At 44.3% G+C, this 11498-nt stretch overlaps 1 protein-coding gene across 1 annotated transcript; it reads right to left on the reverse strand.

Annotated features, from left to right (window-relative positions):
• Positions 1 to 375: 375 nt before the first annotated feature.
• Positions 376 to 9079, reverse strand: SLFN13 (schlafen family member 13). The gene is given in 5 exon segments (XM_025363742.1): positions 376 to 2751; positions 2947 to 3670; positions 5158 to 5289; positions 6288 to 7366; positions 8927 to 9079. Coding segments are annotated over 4 exon segments (2694 nt in total). The 5' UTR covers positions 7354 to 7366; positions 8927 to 9079; the 3' UTR covers positions 376 to 1979.
• Between the last annotated feature and the right edge of the window lie 2419 nt (positions 9080 to 11498).

Here is an 11498-nt window from a genome sequence, read left to right on the forward strand (position 1 = left end):
TCCTTATTTTGCTGATCTGTCAGTTTTTGCTCAAGTTAGAAGAGCCTACAATTTCAAGGCTAGATAACCAGAATTCCATGAGTTAACACAAATAAGAGGAAGACCGGCAGAAGAGTTCAACACTTATAATATGGAGGGAAATCAGTCAAATAGGATTACTCATAAATGGAATACTGGGCATGTAGTTTCTTAATTTTCATTAGTTATGCAAATATTTTATTGTTAGTATTTAGATTAGTGTTTAGAATGTTTTGTAGAGACTGAAAAGCAAATAAGTAATTGCATTAGCATTGTTAAGTATCAGTGTTTTTAGTTTGATGAATGATCACACAGCTGTGTTCTCAGGCTGCAATAACAAAACACTACAGACTGGGCGGCTGAACCAACAGAAATTTATTTCTCACAGTCTGGAGGCTGGAAGTCCAAGACAGAGGTGCCAGCAGGGGGTGGTTCATTATGAGGCTTCCCCTCCTAGCTTGTAGGTGGCTGCCATCTCTCTGTGTGCTCCCATGCCCTCTTGTCTGTGTGCGCAGGGAGGAAGGGAACAAGTTCTCTGGGGTCTCTCCCTATAAGGACACCAATCTTGGCAGATCAGATTCTCCACTGTGACTATGTATAACCTTAATTACTTCCTTAGCAGCCCCAGCTACACACTGAAGGTTGGGGCTTCAACATGGGAATTTAGGGGTGACAGTGGGACACATTCAGTCCATAACAGTGGCCCACCAAACTATGAAAGCAGATAGAAAAAAAAAAATCACAGTTCAAGAATGACATAAAACTTAGGTAGGTATGCTATAGATTAATGCATAGAGCTAAGCTGAGATGTTACAATTTAACAACATAAACTCACTGCTTTTTTTCTTCTTCTTCTTTTTGAGACAGAGTCTCACTCTGTTGCCCCGGCTGGAGTGCAGTGTCATGATCTCAGCTCATTGCAACCTCTGCCTCCAAGATTCAAGTGATTCTCATGCTTCAGCCTCCCGAGTAGCTGGGATACAGGTATGCACCACCATGCCCAGATACTTTTTGTATTTTTAGTAGAGACGGGGTTTCTCCATGTTGGCCAGGCTGGTCTTGAATTCCTAACCTCTGGTGATCCACCTGCCTCAGCCACCCAAAGTGTTGGGATTACAGGTGTGAGCCACCGTGCCCGGCTAACATTCATTGATTTTTAAAGACAAGCTTTCCCAAGTTCGTTCACCTTAGGGCTGATATACACCTTCAGAACCAGATTTTGGTCTCTAATATTAACTTCTACTAAAAGCCAGGATTTTCTCTTGGCCTATAATTTCTCTGTAAAGGTACCATTAATGTTCACTATTACAATTAAGCCTTGGTCTGGGCCATTCTGAGAACAAGCTCTGGAGATCACAATTTTAAGGATTAAGTAATCATAACGATATTCTTTGTTCTGACAAAATTATTAATCTGACAGTGACTGAATTATCTTGGGACTCCCCCAAGCCCTAAATGAATACAGCAAAGATAAATGTCAAGAATTCAGGAAACAATTGCTTCTGCTAGGCCTGTAAGCTACTAACAGACCATGCTTCTGCAGAAAACGATTCTGGACAAATTTTTAAAAGCAACAAACTACATGAAGTCACATAAAAAAAGAACTCCAGCCTTGGAGGAAAGGTCACAGGCTGAGTTTCTTATTTTTATGGCTTTTACCCAGAGTGCAAGACACAGATCTGCATTGTGCAGGGCAGCTAAAGTTCCTTTAGAAAACCACCATCTTTCTGGCTGGAAGAGTCAGGGGTCAGAATGGGGGCAACCACCGCTGGTGAAAAGAGCTGGGGGAGGAATCCCTGAAAGGACAGCCAGAAATGGGGGAGCTCCAAACTCTTTGTGTCAGCTCTGTCCAAATCTCTAACCGACTTGTGAACTAAAAAGAAAGGTTTCTACCATCAGCAGACTGTCACCCATAGACATTTACATAGCATTTTGGTTTGGAGTTCTTCCTAATGGTCACTTCACAGAAAAATATATAGGTGTTGTTTTGCCCTGGAAGCCAGACAGATCAGAATATTGGGTAAGATAGCTGGATCAGTTGTCCTTGGATGGATCCCAAACACTATGTTCCTTTCCAGGCCGGAGAATCGCCGGACACTGTCCAAAACAATGCGATCACCCGACATATCAGACGCATCACTGAGACCCACAACCCTTTTCTTCCTCAGTGCTTTCGAGAGCTCACGCCAATAGTGCTCCACTTCTCTCCTGGTGCTGACAAGCACAGCAACATCCTTTGGAGAATAGCCCCTTTCAAAGAAGAGCCTGCAGGTGTCTGCCACAAAGGTCACTATTTGCTCCATAGTCCAGTTTTTAATAATCTTTTTGTTGCCTGAAACACCTGGAGCCCATTTAGCTTCACTGAGAATTGCCAGATACCCATGGGGGATATTAACTGGAGTATTTTCTATGATTAGTTGCATTTCTTGTTGTATGTACTCGGCTATTTCATCTGCATTGCGGACTACTCTGGTGAGCTCTTCCCTTGGATACTGTGCTGAGAGAAGGGGAAGGCCACTATGACCTAAGTGGCTGGTCTGAAAGTAGTCCAGAAAGATCCAGAGAACTCCTGGACAATCCTTTTCTCTCTGAGTGATGGTTTTTGCCTTCTCATACCAGTCCCCATCTTCAGTACGGAAATTCTGAGCTTCGTCAATGATGATGTGTTGAATGTGATCAAAGTATTCTCTCATGAAAGTTTTCCGGGTCTCTGCTTGGCAGATTTTTTAATCACTGTAAAAATTAAAAGAACACACTCAGGTTTTCTCTAAAAAACAAGGGGAGAAAATGATTGTATCATGTTCCTCTGAGCACAGTATGTTATCACAGATCATTTAACCACTCAATTATCAAAGAAGAAGGTGACTTAGCAGAGAATATTAAATCCAGATTAAACAATACTTAAAGACGGAAGATCCAGCTGCTTACCTGATAAAGTTCCTCAGAGGCTGGTTTTCGCAAACATAGAGAATTCTCTCTGCCTCACAGTGAAACACATTCCTGATCTTCTCCACGATCTTCATGGCCATGATGGTCTTCCCTGAGCCAGGTAAGCCGTGGACAAACAATTCTCTGTTCTTGCGGAGGTTTTTAGAGAATATCTCATACTGCTGGGCTGTGAGCAGATTTAAAACCTCACAGCCGAGCTGGTCACTCAAGAGAGACCTGAAGCCGAGCAAGACAATCACGAGGGACTGCAGCAGGGCTTCCATGTGCTGGGTGCCTGCAAGGCTATAGGACGCGGGGTAATCCATCGGAGACACTGCAGCCTCCAAGGCCTCTGTGCTGCTCTCAGGACTCAGGCAGAGGACCTTGGCCCTGACACACACCTTCCCGGTGTAGCCCCCGACGTTCACCAGGTTCTGCTTCAAAGTAAAGGCGGTGCGAGTGCAGTAGTCCTGGCCCTCTGCATCCTGCTCCCTGAGAACAGTGTAGAGAATGGGGGTGCTGTTCTGTGCTATCAGCAGAGCATCACAGATGACTCCTGGCTTCTCCTGCAAGTTCAGGTCCACAGCCCAGCTTCTAGAGAGGATCACAATTCCCTGGGAGAAAGGTTGCACTTGCTTGTTTATTAACTCCTCTAGTCCTTCATGCTGTGAGGACAGTTCCTTCCAGAGGGACTCTGGAGTATATCGCAAATGTCCTGGTGGGACTAGACATGAAGAAAATAGAAAGATGTTTTCACTGTGTTTGTGTGATTTTGTATGAATCACATGTTATGTTTAAAAGGGAGAGGAAAGCCCCCCAAAGAATCGTACACTTTAACAGAAATTCCTTCTGGTGCATCTCTTTTTTTTTTTTTTTTTTTTTTTTTTGATGTTGTCTTGCTCTGTCACCCAGGAAGGAGTACAGTGGCGCGATCTCGGCTCACTGCAAGCTCCGCCTCCTGGGTTCACGCCATTCTCCTGCCTCAGCCTCCTGAGTAGCTAGGACTACAGGCGCCCGCCACCACGCCCAGCTGTTATTTGTATTTTCAGTAGAGACAGGGTTTCGCCATGTTGGCCAGGATGATCTCGATCTCCTGACCTCATGATCCGCCCACCTCCGCCTCCCGAAGTGCTGGGATTACAGGTGTGAGCCACCGCGCCCGGCCTGGTGCATCTCTCTTTAACCCACACCCTACAAATCTGGTAAAACGAATGATGTCACCCTTCTATGTATCTCATGGACAGTGGAGCATGTCAACTGAAATGCAATTTACTGAGCCTGAGAAAGTGAAAGCCGTATATTCAATTACTCTTGCATCTTGGATTCTTATGTGGAATGTTTAAAAACCTTTCTGATAAGCTAATGACTATAAAGATCTCAGGTAAGTAAAGAAACTATTTGGTGGTAAATAGACCTAAGGCAGGTCTAATATATGAATTACCTTGCCCTTGATAAATGTTTGGACATACATAGGATATTTGTGTATCATATTCTTCTGTCAAATCTTATCCTTAATATATTCAATATGTGAAGTTAAGCCATTTCCCTCCTTGAGAAATTTAAGTTTCATTTTGTAAGTAGGAACTCTGAGAAAAAAAACCTTGCTAAAACAATGTTTGGGCAGCAGGGAGAGGGGTTACCTAACATTGTCTATGGACTTGAATTATTATTTGGTGCTACCTCTGAAGCATTAGTGAGCTGTTTCCTCTAGCCTCTTCCAAAGGAAAATTATTTGTGGTTTTTCTGTATTCTTATATTCTACCAGGTGAACATTTTTATTCCTTTTACAGACATAATTCCTCCATCCTAGAAAAGTAGACCAGAAGTGGCTGATTATTCCATTGTGCCCCTGTAGTTGTACTAGATCACTGGTTTCCAAACCCAGCAGGGCATCAGAATAATTTGGGAAGCTTGCACAAATGCACATGGCCAGGCCTTATCTCTGGAAATTAAGCATTTATAAGTTCTTGGTGTGGGCCTGGACATCTGCATGTTTAACTACCTCCTATGGCATTTCTAATAATCAGCCAGATGTGGTAACCAATGGGCCTGATGATTTCTAAAGGTACCTGAAACTCATCCCCAAGAGGCTTGTGACATTGTCACTGTATACACCTGGATCTGCAGGACACAATCTTTCATGGATTTGTTTTCCACGAAATGTATTAAATGACTTCCCTCTGTCCTGATGTAAAAACTGGCAGTTAGTACCTGGAAATAAATGTCGTTGTAGATCTGCTTTGTGTTCCAGACCTTTCTTAGAATACACGGGTCTGCAAAGTGAAGGACTGTCAGATAGACTCAACTGAGACTCAAAGGCCTCAGGAAAGTCTGGAGGAAACTCTGAAAGAAAGAACATTTTAATTTACACTACTTGATTTCATGTCTCACTACTGCAATAGTCTGTTCAAGGCTGTGTCTAAATTGCATCTAACATGGTACAAGTCAGGCCACAAAGTCAGATGCTTTACTCTTTCTTTTTTTTTTTTTTTTTTCTCGCTCTGTCGCCCAGGCTGGAGTGCAGTGGCCGGATCTCAGCTCACTGCAAGCTCCGCCTCCCGGGTTCATGCCATTCTCCTGCCTCAGCCTCCGGAGCAGCTGGGACTACAGGCCCCCGCTACCTCGCCCGGCTAGTTTTTTGTATTTTTTAGTAGAGACGGGGTTTCACCGTGTTAGCCAGAATGGTCTCGATCTCCTGACCTCATGATCCACCCGTCTCGGCCTCCCAAAGTGCTGGGATTACAGGCTTGAGCCACCGTGCCTGGCGCTTTACTCTTTCTTGACTCTATGTCCAGGTTCCCAAAGACTCATCATTAAAAGCCCTTTTTTGAACTTTGAGTGATGTTTCCCCATGCAATATAATGCTCCCTCTTCCATGTTTGAATAGTTCTTTGCTTGAATTGCAGTGAAAAAAAAAAACACTCTCTTTAAGTTCTAATCATCAGGTTTTTATATCCCTGTGCACGCACCTCCACTAATCCCACTTAAACAAACCTCAACCAACACTAGCCCTTGTCTCCCAGAGTTGACTTTATGCTAAATTGAGGTATGAGCTAATCATTATTATGAGGCTCCAGCAAATTCCAATTCAATGATTTTATTATAGGAACCAATTTCCAGGGTTTTCCTTTACTTCTTCCTTTGTGGGAAATCACCATTCACAAAATATCTCATTTTGGTTTTTTCTCACGCAATAAAACTTACCATCTATGAAAAGCATGGAGATTTAGAGAAAGTAAATTTCAGTGGGTGTGAGAAGGTCAAGCTTAGAGAATAAAGAAGGAAGTGATATTGGGGAAGAGGTAGAAAGGTTAGGGAGGGAGAATCTGCTTCCCTCTTACCTGGATCTGTGTCCATCATTTTCTCTACCCATTCCTCAGTTGTCAGGGGACAGACATACTTCTCCTTCACCATCCATGACCTGGGAGCTTTCGAGAACACCACACAACAGAATGCCTTCACTTTAATCACACAGAGATAACCATACAACTCTTTCCCGCGAAACACGTCTATGATTTTGGTGTTGCACTCTACCGGAGGTTTGGAAGAGCAAAAATGGACAACGGGCAACTTAGAAATTGCTCTTGCAATTACATTTTTCAAAGAGTTAGGGTCAACGTTGTTTTTGGCACATCCCAGGACTTTCCTACTCTTATCTTCCACTCCAATGAAAAGATAACCTCCCTCAGTGTTTGCAAATGCAGGGATGTACTCTAGAATTGTATCTTCTACATATTGTTGGATGTGGTCTGTAGAGAACTGTTTAAACTCGATGGATAGAGACTCAGGAAAAGATAGGATTTCACCATATTCAATAGTGTCGGTTTGGAAAACTTTATACGCAGGATTTGAGTCAGATATGTTCTGGTATACAGTTTGCATAATTTTAGTAGGTGGAGACCCTTCATTAATCAGATTATATTTGGACTTTCTTTCTTTGGTCTTCAGTAAATCGAATGCCTGTCTTGAATTCATGGGAAGCGCAGAGGTGCCAGATCTATAGTATAATGAAGTACTAAGGCTGCAAATGCGGAAACTGAAAGAACCATCTTTAGGGAAAGGGTCAGCGCTCCAAGATTTAACAAAAATGTAAAAACGCCTTCCTTGTTGCTTAGTCTCAAAGAAAGCCTGCAAATATTGATACTGAATAAGATTTCTCAAGGATTCTTCTAAATCCTGTCCCATCTCTGTGGGACGCTCATCCTCGTTGGCTATTTCCATCCGAATCACTCCTCCTCCTGAGTTTAATAAAGCACACGCAGCCTGTGTAACTCTTGCCTTCTCTTGGTTTCTCTGAGTTTTCTGCAACCTGTTTCTGTTTTCTTCTCCAAGAGTCACTTCTCCGACATCGATGACCAGGTCTGGGTAAGATAGATCCACACCCAGGGACCAGTGATTTGCCTCCATGTTGAACTTGTACCTTAAAGTATTAGAAAAGTTGTTTCATTTTTGATTAAAAAATTGTTACAGGCCTGCAATTCACTTACTAGAAAATATTTAAAACCTGTCTAATATATGCTGGTAGAAGACAATAGCAAGAAAGACAGGTATAGTCTCTTCAGGATCTGACTGGCTGGCAGGGAAGGGAACTAATGAAATTAGCCTTTACCATCATGTGTGATATGGCCTCTAAGAGGGAAAACACATTGAATAGGGTATCTGAACTAATCTGGAGACCATGGTTCAGTAAGACTTCCGGGAGTAGGTTCCATTTAAGCCAAGACCTAAAGGATGCACTAGAACTGGCCAGGTGAAGTCATCAGCATTGAAACATGGAGGTAGTGGATCACCTGAGGGGCATGTGTACCATGGCATGAGAACATCCAGGTTTGGAACAGATTCTCCATGAACATCAACTTTAGAAGATAAGTAAAAGAAGAACACATTGAAAAGGAGACTGTAGAAAGGTCTGAGTATGAGAAATCAAAGAAGTAGGGAAAAAATCAAGGGTATTTGGTATTAACAAAGCCCGGAACAAGGTCACCTGCCGAGGTTTTAAGATGTCTAATACTGCTGACAGATACAGCTAGGTAATGACTGGAAAGTGTTATTAGGTTTAGTAAAATTAAGGTTAACAGTAACTTTGAAAAATGCTGTTCAGACACCTGGGAAATGGGCATCAGGAGACAATAAACCAGGGGCTAAGGTCTTGGAGAATAGAGTCAGTGAAGATGGCTTGAATTTCAGTTCTGTCATTTAGTACTGTTATTAGTCTAGGTATTTACTCTTTCTAACTCTATTTTCTTACTATAAAACATGCTGCAGCCACCTGTGACTGTTATTATGAAGATTAACTCAGATAATTTACAACAAACATTTAAAACTATGCTTTGTTTCACAGGTGTTCAGTAAGGTAATCTATATTAATTGACATTATTTTACGATGGGTTGAGGAATGAATGGGAGGTAAGGAAATAGCATTAAGTATACACCTGCTGTCTTCTTACACCAAAATCAGTCCTGAAGTACCTGTACACAGAAACATGTGTAGAGAGAGGCAGCAGAGTTCAGAGGTCAAGATTCAGAAATAAAGGCTGGGACATTCACAATCTTACCACTTTGCCTAATTTAGACCCTTGCCTAGAAATTTCTACTGTCAGGATTCTGTCTTGCATTCCAAGACCACCGAAACATCTTTGTCAAGTTACTTGTAAAATATTCTTTTTGATATATGGGGACTTCAAAGTTAAATCTTTTCTCTTTACCCCCATGAACTTTATTGTTAAAGCCTAGATATGCTGATAGTTTTTCATTGGTAACTGTATTCAAATGGCAACCCCACCCATATCTTTTGCAGGCAGAAAAGTCTTAGAGAACTCTATCCCAGCTCTTCCTTTGGGTATAAAGGTATTATAATCAGTGCCACTTGCAGATTCTTTGTAAGGTAAAGATATTGTTTCCTAAATAAAATTGAAACCCTAAATAAAATTGAACTATAACAAATTGAGAATTCAGGGGGGAAAAAAATCAGGAAGTTTACCAATATATTTAACAAAAACAACTGATTCTGTTTTATTTACAGAATAACTTTGCCAGAATCCCTTTCTTAATATAACCAGACTTCCCACCAGCACAGTGAATGCCCACCACCTGCTGTCTTCTTCCACCAAAATCAGTCCTGAATGAAGGACCTGTGTGCAGAAACATGTAGAGAGAGGCAGCAGAGTTCAGGGGTCGATTCAGACTTCTTTGAACCCCTCCCCCCCACCAGTTCAAATACCGGCTCTGCCATTTATTAGCTGTGTGGTTTGGGGATATTTACTTGACCTCTCTGTACCTAAGCAAAACAGTGATAGCCATAAAAGCTGCCTCGCAGAGTTGTAGTGAGAAGTAAATGAGGTAATATATGTACAGCATTTAAAATGCTACACGACACAAAGTAAACATACAGTACTAGAGTTTGTTAGTTAAACGTAGAAATAATACCCTAGAATCCAGGAAACAGAAGGTGGGGGGAGGGTGGAGGTGGAGAGGGGCCTATGAGAAGCCCCTGGGGGCAATGGATGGCTGTTGGGTAACAGCCTGCACACATGCGTCGATCGGAGTAATTCGAGATAATTCTTGCCCTTGCTTCTCTGTGGAAATTGATGAACAGTTTCACTTCCTACACAGGTATACTGTAGGTAAAATCAGAACAACACAAATCCTCCCATCCACTCCCAAGCCCCCGCCCCAATCCACTGAGGAAAACTGGGTGGGAACTAGCTAGTTTCAGGCAGAAACGAAACTGAAGGAAACAGCTGCGACAGAAGCCCCCTCTTGGGAAACTGAAACACGGAGCTCTTTGTCCTTCTCAGATAGCGTCTCTGTATTTTACAGACGTTGTTGGGAAGGAGACATTTTTCTCATTTGTCCCCTTTCTAGATTACAGGGTAATCACAGGGTAATGGGTTTTGCAATTCTAATTGCCAGCGGTACAGGATAATGGCAATTCTAATTCTGTTTTGTTGTTTTGTTTTGTTTTTGTTTTGATACAATGTCTTCTTGTGTTGCCCAGGCTGGAGTGCAGTGGCGCGATCACAGGCTCAGACGATTTTTACCTCAGCCTCTGGAGAAGCTGGAACCACAGGTGCGCGCCGGTTAATTTATTATTATTATTATTATTATTATTCACAGCGATAGGGTCTCCCTACATTGCCCAGGCTGGTCTCGAAATCCTGGGCTCAAGTAATCCTCCCACTTGGCCTTTCAAAGTGCTGAGACTACAGGCATGAGCCACCGCACCAGGCCTAATTCTGTTTTTTAACTCTTAGATTAAGAACAATAATTTACGGTGGTTAGTGAGTCAATGCCAAGAACCCTGAAACAAAGGGCCCAACTTCGCGACAGTGGAAGCCTCCAGGACGCACTCGGCTCTGCCTGTTTGCTCCGCCCCCGAGGAAACCGCTGCTCGCTGGGCAGGAGCTTTCTGTTTTGCAGCCGGAACAGGAACACAGGTAAGGCCCGCCAAGCCGCCGGCGACGCCTTCCAACCCCTTTCGCTCCCCGCACCGTCCCTCCCCACCGTCCCGCCTCCACCCGCGATCAAGTCCTCATAGTCAGCCTTTTAGGGAATTTGCTCAGCAAACTAGCTGAACTCCAAAGGCAGGGGAGAAGCACACAAATGCCCCCATTCCATCCCCTGGCTGGAGCTGGGGGGCGGGGGTGGCTCTCCTAGCTTGCTCCCCATCCGAGTCGTCGCCAGTCCAGGGTCGTGCTGGACTATACCCCGGGGCTTCGGTACAAGCGGGAGCACCGCAGTCCCGGTAGGAGCAGGGACCGTCTCTTACCTCTCAAGCTCCAACGCGTCGGAAGGCCACACCGCGTTTCCCTGGAGGCGCCAAGGTCCGGTCCTTATAACCAATGGTTGGCTCCTCCCTGAGCACGCCCCACTCAGGGGATGAACGAACCAGTGGGTCCCACGCAGGGCATGGAGGCGCCAATGGGAGTGTCTGCAAAGTCCGGCAACACTTTGCCACGCTGCCTAGAAGGCCTGGTGGGTGGCTCGGGCCTATGAAATTCCAGCACTTTGGGAGGCCTAAGCGGGTTGATGGCTTGAGCCAAGAAGTTCGAGACCAGCGTGGGCAGCACAGTGGGACCCCCGTTTCTACAACAACAACAACAACAACAACAACAACAAATTACTGGGGCTTAGTGGCGCGCGTCTGTGGGCTCATATGCCCGGAAGTCTCAAATGCCCGGAAGGCTGAGGCGGGAGGATCACTTGAGCCCAAGGAGGTAGAGGGTAAAGTGAGATGAGATCGCACCACTGCACTCCAGCTTGGGCGACAGAGTGAGCGCCTGTCACAAAAAAAGAAAAGAAAGAAAGAAATTGTCCGGAAGCGCCAAGTTTTCTGATGCTTTCGGTGGTTCTTAGTTCTTTCTTACTCCCACTCCGCCCCGCTCCGTCCCTATCTCTCTCTCCTCTCCCGCAGCCTGAGGTCCCGCCTTCCCCGGATCCCTCCTCTGAGGGTCCAGCCAAGCTTTCGCCCGGGTTTTCCCCTTCCACAGCACTGGAATTGCCCAGACCCCAACCTGGGCTTCTCTCCCCACCGTCTGCCCCAGAAAGTGGGC

This window comes from Theropithecus gelada, chromosome 16, assembly GCF_003255815.1.
Source record: "Theropithecus gelada isolate Dixy chromosome 16, Tgel_1.0, whole genome shotgun sequence".
Classification (NCBI taxonomy): Eukaryota; Metazoa; Chordata; class Mammalia; order Primates; family Cercopithecidae; genus Theropithecus; species Theropithecus gelada.